Source organism: Strongylocentrotus purpuratus, unplaced genomic scaffold, assembly GCF_000002235.5.
Source record: "Strongylocentrotus purpuratus isolate Spur 01 unplaced genomic scaffold, Spur_5.0 spur5_scaffold_12, whole genome shotgun sequence".
Taxonomy (NCBI): Eukaryota; Metazoa; Echinodermata; class Echinoidea; order Camarodonta; family Strongylocentrotidae; genus Strongylocentrotus; species Strongylocentrotus purpuratus.
The window spans coordinates 6,681,360-6,700,198 of NW_022145597.1; the positions used below are offsets into that span (position 1 = coordinate 6,681,360).

The 18,839-nt window shown below is 36.5% G+C and overlaps 1 protein-coding gene across 1 annotated transcript in view; it reads left to right on the forward strand.

Annotated features, from left to right (window-relative positions):
- Positions 1–18,562, forward strand: part of LOC753908 (5'-nucleotidase domain-containing protein 3) — a 39,156-nt gene extending 20,594 nt beyond the window's left edge. Inside the window, exons 13-15 of the mRNA XM_030981715.1 lie at positions 15,362–15,448; positions 16,568–16,632; positions 18,031–18,562. Coding sequence (XP_030837575.1) covers positions 15,362–15,448; positions 16,568–16,632; positions 18,031–18,241 — 363 coding nt within the window. The 3' untranslated portion in view covers positions 18,242–18,562. The remainder of the gene's footprint in view (positions 1–15,361; positions 15,449–16,567; positions 16,633–18,030) is intronic.
- The last annotated feature ends 277 nt before the right edge of the window (positions 18,563–18,839 follow it).

An 18,839-nucleotide genomic window follows, 5' to 3' on the forward strand; every position in this document is an offset into this window, starting at 1 on the left:
ACGTATCCGCTCGACCACAACACCTCAACAGTTTAAATGCCCAAATAGTTGTTTTTGCAGTCATCTGTATAGAACTTGCCCTGATTATTTAACTCATCTTTTCTAGAAATATATTATGCTGTTTTGTTGGTGAAATACCAGAATATGGGAAAAACTATGGTTTTTGCTTACAGTTTAAATGCTCCAATAGTTGGTTTAGCAAAGATCTGTAACTGTTTTGTTTTGAAGTTGCCCTGATTATCTAACTCATCTTTTCTAGAAACATAGTACGCTGTGTTGCTGCCCATAAAACTTTGACCAATCTCGCTCACATTTTGTTTAGTACCTCGAAGATTCAACCTTTTTCATGAAATAGACCCATGTCAATTAATTGCCTGCTTTAAGTTGACTGACATTGAAGGAGACACTACCAGCAAGAGCCATGCCTACCGGTAATAGTGTTGAATGTCATTTTTGTGAGCCCTGGCCCACACGTTGCTCCCTCCCTTTTCCCTCTTGTATTGTTTATGTATTGCATGATCTGTCAAAATGTCATTGTATTGTGCTTTTATGATTGGCTTAATAAAAAAAAATAATGATAATAATACTGGTATGCAGAAATGATAATTTAGGAAGCCATAACATTTGTAGATCCGGTCTTATTAGTTTATTACCTCTCCAATTCAAGTTTATGCTCTACTTTCTACCAGTAATTGCATCAGAATTTGCAGCTGAAATGTAGTAACTTGGTAACATTGTTCTGATGAGAGAAAGTGGTGCTAAGGTAGTGACTTCAATGCTAGATATACAATTAAAGATAATCTTTTTTGAGTGAGTTTTTTTTGAGTGAAAACAAACCATTATTGGTGATAAAAATTGTGAAAAACTTATCTTATCGATTCCTGAATTTTCCCAACTATATTATGATAATTTAATTTAATTGTAGGTTAATGTAAATTGTCACGAAGCAAAGAATTAGCTCTATATACCATTCCAAACATTTAAGTGTTGAAAAATTTGTTAAAGCCTGTTTTATGAGAGAGAGAGAGAGAGAGAGAGAGAGAGAGAGAGGGAGGGAGGGAAAGTCTGGGGGGGGGGGGGCTCTACCTAAGAGTATTTCCAAGAAGTTACGTCTTTGTGGTTAGTGATGTCATAGCTGCCGAGGGGCTCTTTTCTGTATTTGTCACTAATACGTAGCAGCACTTGTTTACGGATAGTTTCCCGCTACTTCCATACCCCCTTGTGAAGGGTTCTTCCTGTTTGCGTGAATACATCGTTAGTCCCATATCCGATCAAGCGCCAAGACACAAAAAACTGTTTTTGCAGTTGTCATGGTTATTGGTGACATCGTAGCAGGTATTCCTTGGTCATAGTGCTAAGGGAAGGTCATGGTTTGGCTTCTTCTCTTCTTCTATTGTTAATCTTCAAAGGGCTATGCAGCCTATCACAAAGATTCATAGAAAGATTACCAGTTTTGTACGTAGGCACACTCAACACAAAGTTTACACCCTACTCTTTGCGAGAAGTGTAGTGTGTTATAACATGCTTAAGATGTGACTCCAAGTTAATGCTCTAGGTCTTGGTTGAGGAACGGAGTGTTTTCCCCTGAACCAGAGCCTACATCGAGAACAGAGGGGAGCAGCCGGCTTGTACAGCCAATGCGGCAACAAGCATTTTGCATATCTGTCTGCCCCGGGACTCGAAGCCAGGGGCATGACGACAGTCATACATGAGAGCCAGATGATGATCCAATTGGGCCACACCTCCTCCTTGTTGTAGTTGATGATGATGATGATGATGATGAACAGCATTTGTATGGCGCCATATATCTGTTTCAAAAAACATTCAAAGGCGCGAGCTCCTCCAATAAATTTAGCATTTAAATGTCTGAAGGAAGATGTGAGCTTCCAAAGGAATTCAGGATATTATGACAGCTTTAGCTCCAGCAACTACATGTATAGCTCTCAGTGCCTCATAAACACCACATACCCACTTACTGCACCTGGGTCTAGTGTGGCAAATAAAGATTAATGTCTTGCTAAAGGACATTAGTGCTGCAAGTGGAATTTTAACCTTTCACCTTGTGGTTGATAGTACAAACACTGGTCCAGTTGACCACAACACCCACTTGACCACAACACCCACCTCGGCCTATAATCATTAGATAGGTTCACATCAGAGTCTATCAACTTAAAGTCAAGCTTGTGGTTTTACACTTTGAGGTTATGGACCATGCAGACACACTTATGGTTATGAAACTAGAGTTTACTCAAGATTTTAAACGTTTTAAAGCTTATCTGCCGTAGTTTACGGGAGGGATTAGAGTGCTCTGCAAGGTCACTGGACAGGTGGTTATCTCATCAACTCAGCTCTCAGTTAACATAAGAAAAAGAGGATCATGGGGGACCAATGGTCACCGATTAGGCATTGTTTGTTATATAGAGGGCGCAAGTAGCTACAAGTAGTGCAGTGGGCTTTTAAAGATTTAAAATGGTTAAAGTGATAAACATGAGCAGGGAGGGAGGGAGGGCTAACACAAAAGGCCTGTCTTCATCAGCTTGAGTTTGCCAAATAAACCACTATTTTCAGACTCGAGATATAAGCTCTAAATTGTGTCTCCACCAGACCAATACACTCATCACAAACTAGCGCAGACAGGCGCAGATATTAAGCCTGCTATTTCATTAATATTTTGGAAACAAGACCAAGGTTTCTCAGGATGTTTTCTCGACCAAATACCCCCTCTAATTGCAATTGCGGGCTGATGAAAACGCAAATTAATTGATTAATTTGCAATCAGGATAGTTAAAATAGCTGGGTTATTTAGTAAACTCGAGCTGATGAGGATAGGCCTAATGACAGCTTGCCTGGCTTGTAGTTTAAATTTTGACCACGAGCGTTGTTTTGGTCCTTTAAGAACCCTCGTTGTTTAAAACTTTGATATTTCGCAAAGTTAAAGGAAACCAAAACCTTCATACTAAGTTACTTTTATTGTAAAGTTTAAAAGATTTGAAGAAAATCAGTGAAAATTTGAACAAAATCGGGCAAGGAATAAGAAAGTTAGAGCTTTTTGAAATGACGAGTCACTAGAGGGTGGTATTCAATTTGATGACATCATCTGTGAACAACTCTCCATGCCTTCAGTACATAAAATTTCACAATTTTGTTGTTTTCTTTGTATTTATTTGTGTTCTAGATCCGACTTCATAACATGTGAAGTAGAATATCATTTTGCATTCTATATCTTGCTTTCAGGGGAGTACATTATCTCAATCACAAGAAAGAAGGAAAAACATGAAATTTGATGTACAAAAGGCATGGAGAGTTGTCAACAGATGATGTCATCAAATTGAATACCGCCCTCTAGTGACTAGTCATTTCAAAAAGCTCTTACTTCCTTATTCCTTGCCCAATTTTGTTCAAATTTTCACTGATATTTTTCAAATATCTTAAACTTTACAATAAAAGTAACTTAGTATGAAGGTTTTGGTTTCCTTTAAAGTTTACAACTATGATGGTCTTGTGTGAACATAGCCAGTGACTTGTATAATTTTTTGATTGACCAACCCAAGTGACCTACAAACCTATTTAAAGGCTATTTCCTTTGTCAGGGTATTCACAGTTTTCCAGACAGCAAGGATACTGACCACTTGTACTGACCATTCACCATGGGTCATTTGTCTTGAAAGGGTTTCCCTTTTAACATAAATCAATAATCCTATTTATTACATATCACTTTGATTCTGAGTACAGCAGGGTTCTAAACAATCGATTTTAGATATCCTTGAGTTCTTGGAGTGTGTAATTATGTAAACAAATTATATTGGGGGATTACTGGTACCTGGGGAGTGTTTCACAAAGACTAAGATCGACTTTTAGTTGGACTTAACTATGGGAGGCCATTTATGCCACTGGTTGCTCTCACCATTATGATCTTTAGATAATATTTTTTCCTTCAATATTATAATGAATTATCAAAAATGTAAATTCTGTAGATTTGTGACCATTATTTGTACTTCCTTTGAGAGACCGATGCCAGTAAATGGTGAGAGCAAACAGTGGCATGAATGGTCTACCAAAGTTAAGTCCAACTTAAAGTTGATCTTAGTCTTTGTGAAACACCCCAAGAACATGTAAATATTTTTGTTAAATACATTGATGCCAATATGGGACAATGTCTGAGCGCATTCCCTAATGCTTTACGTTGTATTTATACATGTACTTTTATTGACATCAAGTCCAGAGCAATTCTCACCAGGGCAATTGTCGCTGAAGTAATCGCTGAATCAGATTTTTGCAATGGGTACCACTACTGGTGTTGAGTAAATTTAGGTTTTGACGACAATAATATGGACAAGTCTGTAGCCTTCATACATTGTACACGTTCTTGTAGCTTTGGTTCATCTGTTCCTGTTTAGAAATGAAGACAAAACTTTATCATGTTGGTTTTTGTTTCATCAAGTTTTTATTTCAAAGAACTGACATAGATATTAGATACCAGGTCCATGGTTTATGATATGCATTGTTTGATGTGAGTGGTAGGGATCTCAAGATAATAAAGGAAGAGAGAGAAACTGTAATCTATAGTCATTATAATTAAATCTCCCTTTTTAATACTATACATCTCTAGAAGTCCAGGTACTTTGCCCCACTTCTTTTCTGGAATAAAATATTACAAAAGAAGAGATATTAAGCAATTTTCTGAAAAATACATGTGGGGGTTAGTCTTGGATAGTCTGGGGAAAAACATCAACATATTATTACTTCAAGAGAGTGGACTTTTGTCTTTTGATTGATAGTGGGTGTAGTGTATACACCGATACGGGCGAATTTTCATGGATGTGAGCCCTCTACGTTTATCATTACACGCTGGGGGGCTTCTATCAGCTTGCGCTTTCATCTTGCATGCAACGATCATTGCTTTCTCACAGACAAACCACTTATTATTCCTTGCCGCTTTCGGACATTTCAACTTCATTTTGTCTAAATTTATTTCATTTACGATGGATGAATGGGTAGATGATGTCCGTCATTGGCGAGTTTTGCGTGCGTTTTCGGCAATCGAAGTTTGGGAGACGCCGTTGTAACGGTGTCCCACATATTCATTATCGTGTATGTTAACATGCAGATGATTTTATTGAATTGAAGAGAGTGAGAGACGGAATGATTTAGAGTTAGAATATAAATAATTCAAGGAATTTTAGCTAGCTGGAGCAGAGTTGTGAGTTCGATCTTACGGTACGGAGGCACTCTCACCACACCGCCAGTAGATGCGGGCCTAAGTACGAACGAGCTCTCGCTCATTCAACTTTCCCATTCAGGTGCTATCCAGAAGCCCCCCAGCTGCCCCCCAACTGTAGCGCCACTTACGGCGGCTTGCGTGGAAGGTCGCCCAAAGTGTATTTGTGTATAACCAGCAGTGCTGAGGAAGCCAACCATTTCCTGTGCAAGAAATATTCCACAATATATATGGCTTCATTAAAAATTGTATCCAAGGAGCTGTTGAAATGTGTGTGTACAATACAGAAGATGTTTGGTACAATTATTCATGTATGTTGTGTAAAATATTGTTTTTAAAATGGGACTTGTAGGGTGACATGTCGGTTTGTAATATCGTCGCTGTTTTCACGAAGTGACGGTAGTGAAAAAAAATTGCATTCACTTTGCGTTACGATTTTCCTCACTACCATCACTTCGTGAAAACAAGGACGATATAATGAAACCTTTAGTTGCCAGGGTTTTTTGTCTGTCATCTTATAAAAGGTCTTAAAATGTTTTTTTTAATTGTTCCAAAATTAAGGATATCTCTTTAAAATGCCTGGCTACCCTTATACATTATTTCATATTCTGATAGATCGTGAAGTGTAGATCTGATTTCATATCAAAGTGTTGGTATGGAATCTGGCTAAACATTGTAAGGAATCATTACTATGTCAAGAAGACCTAAAGTTTGATGAATGGGATACCTGCCCCCGCAGGGAACTTTGGGGCATCACCCCTAAATTGCCCTACTGTTCCAATAATTCCTATGTTCCTGGAGCAAAGGGGACGGAGCTAGGTCCCTTATTGCAAGGCCCATACTTTCATCGGCTCAGGTGAGCATTTAAAGATCGACGGACCTCTTGTTTATGAGTTTTGAACTTTTATTTACAGTTGGTGTAGTATTTACCAGCAGTGCTATTAGAAAGAATGTCATATCCTTAGTGAAAATCATTCCAGAAAACATGTGGTTTCATCGTTTCATGAAATCATGCATGTGCATACATGTAAAATGCAGAAAGCTCGCTTGAATCTTAAATAATTTTACTGAGCCTAGTTGAAATTATGTTCTTTGAACTCTTTCGTCATGCTCTTGCATCATCATTCCTCATGGCGTTACAGTTCCTAGAGACACCTTCAAAATAATTAAGTTGAAAAAAGGCTAGCTACCTAAATTTCTGTCAACAGATTTCATTGCATTGATTTGACACAATTCTGTCAATAACAGCCCTCTCAAATACCATTGTATTCCTCAACCCTGGAATGTAGACCTTCATAGATGTGTCCTCATCCATCAATTTCATTCAATTTAAAGAGAAAGTCGTGTTCTGGTCCTGGGAAAATATATCTTGTGAGTTTTGTAATTCTTTTAAAGCCCCACTGCACTACTTATAGCTACTTGCGCCCTCTGTATAGCAAACAATGCCTAATCGGAGAACATTGGTCCCCCATGATCCCCTCTTTCTTATGTTAAGTGAGAGCTGATTTAATGAGATAACCACCTGTCAGTGACCTTGCAGGGTGGTCTAATTCCTTCTGTAAACTAGTACAGATGGGCTTTAAGTCAATTGGGAAGAACATTGTAGGAGGAATGTCTCCTGAAGAGAATGTCTCTTCAAATCCTTTCAAGGTTTCATAATCGGAATATGACAATAAATGGCTGAAGTATTGGACCAAACATTCATGCTTCGTGTACGTGTAGTCCTATATACCCACTTCTTTGTGAAGGGGTATGTAGTTTTCGGAAAGACCAAGTTCATTTCTTCTCCTGACATTTTGATAATTCCAAAACATCACAGCATGCAATAATTGTGATGCACGTCATGATCAACTTTTCCCTGTTGTTTCTTACAGTTTCTTTCACGGTGTTATCTCTTGACAAAAACTCAAATTTCATCTTTAAAATTCATCCTTCAATGATGATGATGATGAATATCAGCTTAGTGATGTCATATATACAAGGTCTTAATGCTTTGTCCATGCTTAGAGGATATCTTTTGTGAGAGGTTTCCTTTCAATTTGAACCCTTTGAATGGTTAATAGTCTGTTCACACTTCAGGAAGTGTATAGGAAACATGTATAAAAAATGTCATATAATATAAAGAACAATCATATAGCAAAAGAGCATAGAGACTAGAAAACATGTATAAAGAAACTAATTGTGAAAGGTCCATTGTTATGACAGCTGGCTTCTCATCGGTACGTGCTCTCGATAAGCGTCGTCCAGTTATATGATTTTCATACAATACAACGTTCAGATGACAGTGGGAGCCTGACTATAGATTTTTTACGTTCAAAACAATGCTAAAAAATTTCATGATATGATGTTTACACTAGAAAAAATGTAATTACAGTCGACCCTGCTTTAGTGACCACCTGTCTACAAAGGCCACATTTGTTGTTTCCCTTGGAAATGGTTTCTCATTGAATCACGTACTAAAGGAACCTGTCTACAAAGGCCACATTTGTTGTTTCCCTTGGAAATGGTTTCTCATTGAAACATGTACTAAAGGAACCTGTCTACAAAGACCACCTGTCTACAAAGGCCACATTTGTTGTTTCCCTTGGAAATGGTTTCTCATTGAATCATGTACTAAAGGAACCTGTCTACAAAGGCCACTTTTTGTGTTTCCCTTTGGTTGTCGCTAGCGGCTATAGGCAGGTTTGACCCTGGGGTTTGACTGTACTATATAATTGTATACAACTCTCAGCGTGTCCACACACAAAACAATTTATCCCGAAACTCTATAACGATACGTCGTATAAAGAATCATCGTATAAATTCCAGGATGTCCACACACAAGAAACGTCGTCACTAAAGAATCATCGTATAAAATGCCCCCTGTCCACACACAACATTTTCCGTGATTCTTTATAGAGTTTCGCGATAGTGATAAGAGGTCTGGTCTCATTTCGCTCGAGGTCACGTTAAGCCCCGCCCAGTTAGTTACACTAGTTACACTCCCCCTGTCCACACACAACATTTTCCGTGATTAGGCGTGATTCTTTATCGAGTTTCAGTTCGAAACGATGCCCAAACCTGCGTTTCGTTAGACTAGTTTCGTTATACGACGTATCGTTAGTGAGCGTCCACACCTACAATTTTGGTCGTAAAACTATCGCGAAACGGTATCACTATCGCGAAACGGTATAGCTAATCATGATTAGTCACGGAAAATGTTGTGTGTGGACAGGGGGTAGGTATTGAAAGGATTATGGTAGTCTGAATGGGGGTGTGAGAGACTTAAAGAACTCAATCGTGACATGTCTGTGGGGTTTGTATTGCTTCAATACCTTGTTTTAGACTACTTTTATTTTCCATACTGCACCAGTGTAATAATCTGAAATGAAAAGTTTTTCTTCTTACATCACAGGAATCTCAAGGCTTTTTTAAAAAATCGGTTTCGGTTGATTTTTCGGAAGTCTTTACGATCATGTTTTAATGGCTAGAAGATTTCATCAGATGTCCAATGCAGGAATTTCCTGCTGTCTGTTTTCCAGAAGCCTTAAGTTTGCGAAGATTTATAACATTAAATATGGCATGTGGTACTGGAATTTTCTGTGGTACTGGAATTTCCTGTGGTCTGACTTTTTAAAAAGAAACTAAAGGATTCATTAAATGATGATGCAATGATCCATGGAATTTTTTGGGATAACATAAATGTAATGTGCTTCAAAATAAAGCCTCGATTAGATAGATTTATGAAGTGTTAAGCGGTGATGTTTTGGTGTGTACATTTTATATCAATAATTATTATGTTTTATAATGGTTTAAGTTTATTACACTTCACAATCGCATTTATGTGTAGTAGAATACAGAGCTACATTACGCACAGGCCCTTCAAGGCTATGTTGCACGCAGTTGCCATACATTTACACGTTGTTTAAAAAAACAAAACAGTTTACCGTTTCATATCTGAATGAAACAATTGCAGAAAAAAATAAAATTAGCAAACTCCAACGTTCTTAAATGTTTGTTTTTTGTAGTAGTGTAAATGGGGGTTAGAAAACATAAAAGTTTTTCAAATTGATTTTTCTGCATTGTATTAAATATCGGCCCTGTTTTGTGATTTTTTTAAAGTGTATCTCGATGATCTGGTTAGAAAAGTTTGCGTGGATGTAAGAAGGTCAAAGGTCGTAAATCTGTATGGGGTTATTTTGTTGTGCATGCGCAATACTCACCAAAACGAGTTTTACCAAGCACTGACGTTTTTTGATGGGTTTGTTCTAGTAGTGTAAGTTGTAGAAAACCCCAATAGTTTTTCGAAATGGTTTTCCTGCAGTGAAAATAGGCCCTTGTGTTGTGATTTTTCTATGTGTATTTTAATGATCTGGTTAGAAACGTTTGCTTGTATGTAACAAGGTTAAAAGACTTTAAATCTGTATAGAGCTATTCTGTAGCACTATTGAATCCGTCCCCAACCTTGTTAGAAACTTTGCACGTATGTAACAAGGTCAAAAGTCTTAGAATTTGTAGGAGCTTGTAATATAGTACTTAACAGTACTACTTAAAGGTAAAGACCAGTTTTGGAAACGCCCCCTCTCAAAAAATGAAATGGAAGCTCTTATTACCAATCATGTGAAAGAATATGTTTTGACTGATACATGATGATAAAAAATTTGCCGGGAAACCGCCTACTAATTGATATACATGTAGGTAAATTAGTTTATCTATTTGGACATGATAGATATAATGCACGTGTCACGCACGTGTGCGTAGTCCCATATACATCTTTCTGTGTATAGTGCTTGTAACTCTACCAAGACTGGGCCAAATTTCTTATCATTTTGATGATTACAGAACCTTGCAGCACACACCAATACTTAAATGCTAGATGATCAACCTTTTCGGATCGATTCCACAACGTTTCTTTCACAATGCAATCGCATGACCATAACTGGTCCTTATCTTTAACAGTACTACTAAACAGAATATGTAAATGCTCCTGAAAACAAGTGTGTCACAGCAACAGCATAGGGTGGCCGGGTTCTGGGAAAGATGAAATTTAATGTGTGAGCTTTTTTATTCTTTTTGTGTTAGTGGGGAAGATTATCCTACCTTCACACGCTTTTAGTCTCTCTTCTAATAGTTGCCTCTTTGATTTTCTTTTGATGACTGACCATAATAATTAGATCAACTTATATAGCACAGCTGCTGTATGAAATATGAATTGGCAAACACAGATGTTTTTCTTCATTGGTGTAAATGGCGGTCCAAGTTATTGATGATTTAAAACAAAAATGGTGTTTGGGTTGTGTAAATGGGCCTATTGTCTGACTATGGATAGCCTGACTATGGATAGCCTACACGCCACAGAGAATAAGAAAGCAGATTTTCTTTCTCTTTTTTTAAATTACCATTTTAATCCTATTGACCGGGAAAAATACAAGAATTAGATACGAAAGAGGATTAGTAGGCACGTGTTTTTTCATCATATGACCACTGACCGGGTTGTGTAAAGGGCATCCCCGCTAAAACTGAAACTGATATGGTGTATTTAAAAAAAGGTTTGTGTATTTTTAAAGTTTCAATCAATCAAACACAAATTGGCAACTCTGTAATGAATCCTAAGAGGTGCTCTCCCATTTGTCTCTGTTCATTAAAAAAAAAAATCATAACATAATTTTTCCTAAAGAATAAGTATCATTATTACTCTTATCGAATTTAATATCAATCACTTTCATACAGCATGATAGCGTAATTGAAAAAATTCTTTTACATTACAGGTGTATGATTTTGTTTGTAGAATTATAGAATATGGTTAGCTCATTAAAGGATAATATTACAATAATTACTAGGTAGCATCTACACTGGAATCAGGGCATTGAATTCTGCAAAGTTTAAGAATCGATCTATGATATGTAAAAAGTTAAAACAACAAAATTAGTCCAAATAAAAGCTTATTTGATGCTTTCATTTGGAATTTTCTGTGGTAAAGGAATTGATAGAATAAATACAGATAGACATACAACATCATAGTCGATTAAAAAAAAACTATTTTGAAATCAATACCTGAAATAGTTCTTATGTAATGTACTCATGACATTCTATAATTGCACAATATCTTGCAAATTTTTGATAATTGATGTCAAATCTCCCATATTAGATCATATTACAGGTGCAATTGCCAGCTGTGGTTAGCAGGAGTGTGACTGGATTATAAGCCACAGTTTGGTTATAGGCATGTGATATTTTGGCAAATATGTTATTTTATCACATACTGGTAATCACCAAATGGGTATTTCCCTTAATAAACATGCAATTATTGCAATATATGCTACCGTGAAATAGATTATGAAGGAGATTTGTCACATGTTCTGCAATAATTCATATTGATGTCTATGTATATTCTTTAATACATTCAGCAAATTATTTGGTTATTACCTTAAACCCCCTTGTAAACTTGAATACATCTCACAGCAGACTCATCAGATGTATTGTGAATTATGTTGTGCAAATAATAGAGATATTTGGAGGGAGATAGATATTTATTGTGTGATTTTGGGGGTATTACCGGTATTTGCTTTTGTGGGAGTTTTTCTTTCTTTCATTACTTGCTCGTGTGGGAGTATGAGGAGATAAAAGCTTCCAAATGTTAACCTGCTCTGATTTATATTCTTGTAAAAAGAATTAATCAAATTTAGTGAGATACATAGCATTGAATTGGTAGAATGAAGAAAATAATTGGATTCCTGAATTACATAGGATACGTACTATCTAACAGTACTGGAATATTTGCCGACAATTTTCAGAATATAGTTTGGTTTTTTTTGTGTTGTAATATCATGGTAATGTTGGTTTTCCAAGCAACCTTTTAGATAAAGTCATCTTAATAACCATGTGATCAGTAAATTATCTAAATTATTTGACATGTTGGGTAGAGTTTTCCTTAATGATGTCATTGTATAGGTTCATTACCGGTTGGTTTAATTATTTTTCATGTTTCAGTTTTGAAAATGAAAATCAGAATATAATTGACATTAGATAACAATGCTATTATAACACTTGATTTAATGATCTTTAGTTTCACTTTTCATATGGTTCACCCGTTTATAGCTATTAAAGGAATTGGTTTACACAACCAGGTAAATTATCAACACAAAATTGTTTTAATATGCATCACTGTTTGTCATTTTCTAAACATTTAATCTTATTTGAAGTAATATAAAAAAAAAAAAAAAACATGCTTGTGCAAGTATATATACTGTTTCCATGTATCTTTCAAATACGTTTTTCCCCATTTGTGATAATTATTGTGTCTATGTACATTGTAAAATATAATATTAATGTACCGTGTGAATGGAGTTTTTTAACAGATACCAACAAAAATGCCTTCCTTTTGATTAAAGACAAGAGTCAAACATTGCCTTTGCATAAAAAGGAGTACTATGAATATGATATGATATTAGATATGAATAGAAGAGGGTTCCATTTAATTTCATATTTTGTCTGTTTGAAGCCAGAAGGGTGTTAACTTTAACTTGAGTTACAGCCCTTCTGGCACCGACCAGACAATTCTAAACATTCCCTGCTCCTTCAAATCACTATTCAGAGCAAGTTTTCTTGATGAAATTAGATTTGTCTATGCACTCCAAAAGTTTAAAACAAGTTGAAATAGTAATTTGTTCCATGATTGTGTAGATTTCCTCATAATCTGCTCGTTTATTGTTGTCAAACATAGTTGTGCAACTCATGCTCCGGCAACAATTGTTCCCTTCCTATACTAACTAAATTCTTTACTTTAGACTCTTCAACTATCTATGCAATTTGTTTCGTTTTAAATTGTGTTTTCACCTGCCATTATACCGGTAATCACCTTTTAACTAAATTATATCTCCATGATAAGACAATATATTCAGACTATTAGCAAATGACAATAAAAGAACAAAGGAATATTAGATGCAGATGAAAATGAAAGAGAATGAAAAGAGAAAGAGGATGAATGAAGATGACCCGACGTCAAACAATTAAGGACAAGAAAAACAAGAAGTACAAACTGACCACCAAAATGTCATAGACTAATCAGGGACTTTCCCTTGTAATTGACTATCCTACAGGGAGGTTCACACGACAGATGGTTACCGTAAATTGAAGTTTAGGTCATTTTTTTTCTTTGCCTCATCAGAGGATTTATTAGGTAAGCATGGTTTACATTCAAAGATACAATAATACAAATGAAATCAAACTTACATACTCACAAAAGCATCATTATTGGCATAAAAAAGAATTGAAATGAGATTTTGTTTTGCAAGGCATTAGAATCATCATTAACATAAGAATTAGTTTAGGTCATGGTTTTAAACTTTAAAGATATTTTGTAGTTACGGACTTGCGGACACACTTGTGGTTATGTTACTTTAAGTTAACTTGAAGTTACAAACCCCGACGGATCCTAATAGTGGAGCGATAATTATGAGTAACAGGGGTCCTCGCTCAAAATTATGTGTCGTGCTAACGCAACGACCAGTTCAAAATTACACCACAGTTTGTAGTTAAAATGAATACTTTCCCTAGCTTGTGGTTTAAAACTGAGTTTGAATACTCCTTGTTTGATCCATGATGAACCCTCATCGTTGTTGATAAAGTCTACAAGTTTTGCAAACTACGACGGTTCCGTGTTAACCCTTGTCATCGTTGTTAGAGGATCGTTGTTGATAACTATGAGGTTTTCCGTGTGAACATTGCTGTTGACTACCAAGGAGCTAGTTCATTACCTAAAGTGTGGGTGTGACCGTGATGATAGATTAGCTACTTCCACAGAGGGTTTTTCTTGTGATGGAATGTGGGTTGTTCTCGTGTGAGTGAATCTGGGTCATGAGTTCAGGTTAATTACCAAACTGCTTTCTGTTTTAATGAGGGAATTCCAGCAAGTTTGTCTACTTTTAAGTAATGCTGTATATCCAAAAATCTATTGTGTTCTACATGTAACTTTTTGATTGGCAAATGAATAGTTGCATGATCATCAATGATTGCAACATCATACAGTGCATAGCATATATTCCTTCATTCAAAACAATGAATACCGGTATATAATGATCATGAAGAAAAAAGTATTATGATATCAACACTGAAGATATGATAATAAGTACCGGTAAAACAGTCGTTATACAATTTCCTTGTGTACGGATGATCGGTGTTTCTTGTACTTTTTGTATTTTATCATACTCCGGACAGAACTCAATATTTTCTTCCATAACTATACAGGTACATTGGTACTAATTCTTCTAGAGAAGTGACATTCTGTCATCAGTGTACTGCATTGAAGTTTTGTAAATAATACTAATTAACTCTTTCATAAAAATAATTCCACATTTTGTGGCTTGGCTCAATAACTTTGGATTCAGAGCCCTAAGCAATATGCAAGATAATTAATAAAAAGAACAACATTTTCTGCACACACTGCATCCATTTTTGTTAGATGCTAGGAATTTTAAAAACATTGATAAGCTCTAAAATCCTTAAATTGACAACACTTGAGATTCAAATTTGTGAGCATTACTCATTCTTATTATGCAAGTATGGAAGAACATCAGTCAAGACATGTTCCCTGAAAAGCATGGCTCTTCAAATGCCTTCATATTCTTAATATGCATGTAACATCGTAAAAATCAGGGGGGGGGGGGGCGGCTTTTTACGCCACGTGTTCGTGTAGTCCCATATACATCTTTCTGTGCAAGCGTTTGTAACTTTACCAAGACTTGGCCAAATTTCTTATCATTTTGATGATTCCAGAACCTTGCAATACACACAAATTCTTATATGCTAGATGATCAACCTTTTCTGGTCGGTTCCACACTGTTTCTTTCACAACGCAATCGCATGACCATAACTCGACTTCATCTTTAAATTGCATCCCTAGGTTTAGTCTTTAGGGGTATTTTTATCAGTTTTTAAAATATAAGCGTAATGATACTACTTCTAGTTCATATGTGATTTTACACTTTTTAGTTTGTGACTTTATGCACACTTGAAATATGGATTTCCCTTTAAATTGGCTCTTATAGATCAATAATATGGTAATGTCTTGGTCATGTATATGATGCAGATCCATACATGTCTACCATGTTATTGCAATTGATTATTGTTTATTTATCCTTATTTCCTTCTTTCCTTCCTCTTCAGGATGAGATCGAGATCTGTAACTCACTTCCTTTCAAGAGAGCGGTCATATGGTTGAATGCACTACAAGACCTCATTGAGGCACATCAGGTGAGTTTCTGGGTTAGGATTGACAGAAGAATTGAATGAATGAATGAATGAATGAATGAATGAATTGAGATCTGTAACTCACTTCCTTTCAAGAGAGCGGTCACATGGTTGAATGCACTACAAGACCTCATCGAGGCTCATCAGGTGAGTTTCTGGGTTAGGATTGACAGAAGGATTGAATGAATGAATGAATGAATGAATGAATGAATTGAGATCTGTAACTCACTTCCTTTCAAGAGAGCGGTCACATGGTTGAATGCACTACAAGACCACATTGAGGCACATCAGGTGAGTTTCTGGGTTAGGATTGACAGAAGAATTGAATGATTGGTGAATGAATGAATGAATGAATGAATGAATGAATGAATGAATTGAGATCTGTAACTCAGTTCCTTTCAAGAGAGCGGTCACATGGTTGAATGCACTACAAGACCTCATTGAGGCACATCAGGTGAGTTTCTGGGTTAGGATTGACAGAAGAATTGAATGAATGAATGAATGAATGAATGAATGAATGAATGAATGAATGAATGAATGAATGATTTTAAGAATTTGAATGTGTACGTCTCAAAATGGAGACAAAGTTTTAATGGATGGATGGATAGATTGATAAATAGACAGAAAATAATAGGAAGAAGGATGTATAAGGATTGATAGATAGATTGGCCCGAATTCACAAAGTAGGTTTGTCGACAAACCTAGGTTTATGTGCGTCATATAACTCGTTTTGACGCGTTTTCATATGACGCACATAAACCTAGGTTTGTCGACAAACCTCCTTTGTGAATTTGGGCCATTGTGTCTGTAACTTGCTCCCTTTCAAGAGAGCAGTTACCGGTATACTGCTGAATGTGAGTTGCATACAATCTGTGTTGTTAGGTTGGACGAGCCATACTGTTTGTCCTCCCTAGCAACGATTAATGTATGCCATTCGCATTCTGTCAAGTGAAGAAAAGTATTTGTAACAGATAAATGAAATATTTTGTAATATGAAACTTAAAGAAGATTTATGCATTAAGTTTGATTACATTACGAAAATTTTCTATTAGTTTGATACATTTCTAATTGTTGGCAATTTCATTTCTTGACTTCTCATTTTTCTTTTGTCACTTCTGACAGGTCCATGAGTCAGCTGACTGCAAGGCTGTAGTGAATTCATGGATTGCTGAGAAACATCAGCTCAGGTCAGTAACTTTTAAGCAGGACTGCACTACTTGTAGCTACTTGCGCCCTCTATATAGCAAACAATGCCTTTTTCTTATGTTAATTGAGAGCTAATTTGATGAGATAACCACCTATCAGTGACCTTGCAGGGAGGTCTAATCCCTCCTGGCCAAACTAGTGCAGATACATGTAGGATTTAAAACCCTTGCTGGGAAATGATGAGTGCTTTAAGTTTTAAACTACGAGCTGGTCAAACAGACAGTAACAGCAAATTGGTGAAAACTCAAAGTTAAAGGGCATCTGCATTTCACATAACTTTGAGTGGAGACTGCCCCCTCCCCCCCCCCCCCCCCCCCCCCTACATCATAGATTTCATGTTAAAGGTAATACACAGTTTTGGTAGGTGGTCATGAATTTGGTTCAAATGAACATATTAGAAGGATATGCAATTTTACAATATTCTATGATCGTTGTAGCGGTTGAAATCAAGTCTAAAGTGATGGCATTGTAAATAATAAACTCTTTTTGTTGTATAGTTCCCTCTCAAGACTGATATTACTATAGCTTTAAAACGATGTATCTTGGCTATACCGGTAATCAACCGATTTGCTCTCATAATTTTAAAGAATTCATCCAATTTTCAAAATATCCCCAAACTTTGCATTACCTTTAAAACCATGAGCTAAACTGCAATTTTGGCGTTCAAGTTTTAGTGCAAAAGGTAAAAGGATAGCATGAATCATTGAAAGTAAGTGTAAAGGTAAGCCTTCAGGTTGTCAGGACAGGAAGTAAGTTAGTAGCACTGCGACCTTTTGTCAGTTATTTTAAGGTTAATTACTCTATATTAGTCAAGGTCATGAACTTGTAGGTTTTTTTTCATGTCATATCTTTGTGCTCTCTTGACCCTGTTGTTTGAAAGGTTGTAGACAGTAATGACAAGAGCGAGTGTGAAAATGGTCCACTTTTGGGTAGTGACAATCCCAAATAGTTTACTTAAAATCCTCTTGTGGTCGTAGTGGATACGTCACCGGACAGTGGATCACAAGGTTCGCGGTTCAGGTCCCGCCGGGGCACTAATGTCCTTTGGCAAGACATTGATCTACATTTGCCACACTCGACCCAGGTGATGGAATCGTAATTGATACAGATGTTGACTTTGCTCACATTGAACATGAATTATATTCATGTTATTATATATATGATAAATGTTATAGAGTACCAAAAGGATATGCACAAAGAAAACAAAAAATTTTGACCTTGTCTTGGGATCACTGTGCCACTCTCATGAAAGAAAGTTTTCATTTTGGTGTACCATCACCCCCCCCCCCCCCTCTCCCATTTAAATGAAATGAAATAGATTCAAATCAACTTTTTTCCTTCTAATTCATTGTCAAATCTTACTCTTGCTCTTTTTTCAGGATGACAACCAAGTCTCTTTTCAACCAGCAGTTTGGCAGCGTCTTCCGAACGCACCACAACTACTCCTACTTCACCTCGCGTCTCTGCCGCTTCGCCGACATCTACATGGCTTGCGTCGGTAACCTGCGCAACTACTCCTTAACGCACACCTTCTACCCGCGCCGTACGGCCCTGCCGCACGAACTTTCGTACAATTTCACAGTGCAATGACCCAAATCTGGATGAACCTGTAAAGATCAAGAACTTGGTTGCAAATATAGCTGGAATGTTGCCAATGGTTTGAGTACAATGTGATGTCATTATCCAAAGCCCTTCCTCCTCCAAATATGAGGCAGTAAGCGGAAAGATAAGTTGCTTTTCTAAGCAGTTTACAATGTACTTCGAAAATGGGGCTCAATGTGCCGATATTACACCAGCAAGTTGCATAATCTGATCCTAATTTTTATCAGCAAATAAGAATTTTAAATCGCTGTCTGGGCAATATATTTGAAAACATTTGTGACCATGTTGACAGAGCTTTGATAATAATGTTTCTATGGGTGCTATGTCTTTCTTGTATAGTGTACTAAATTTGATGAAAGTATTACATAACTAGTGACCCTGTGCTATGTATTCATGTACGTTGTGTATCCGTAAACATGGTCATCCAGTGATTATCAGCTAATTGTATACATTTTAAGTGAGTTTTGACATTATTGCGAGTCAATAATTTTACCTTGATCCTGAGGGATATAAAGTACAGTCAAACCTGCTTTAGTGACCATCTGTCTACAAAGACCACATTTGTAGTTTCCCTTGAAAATGGTTT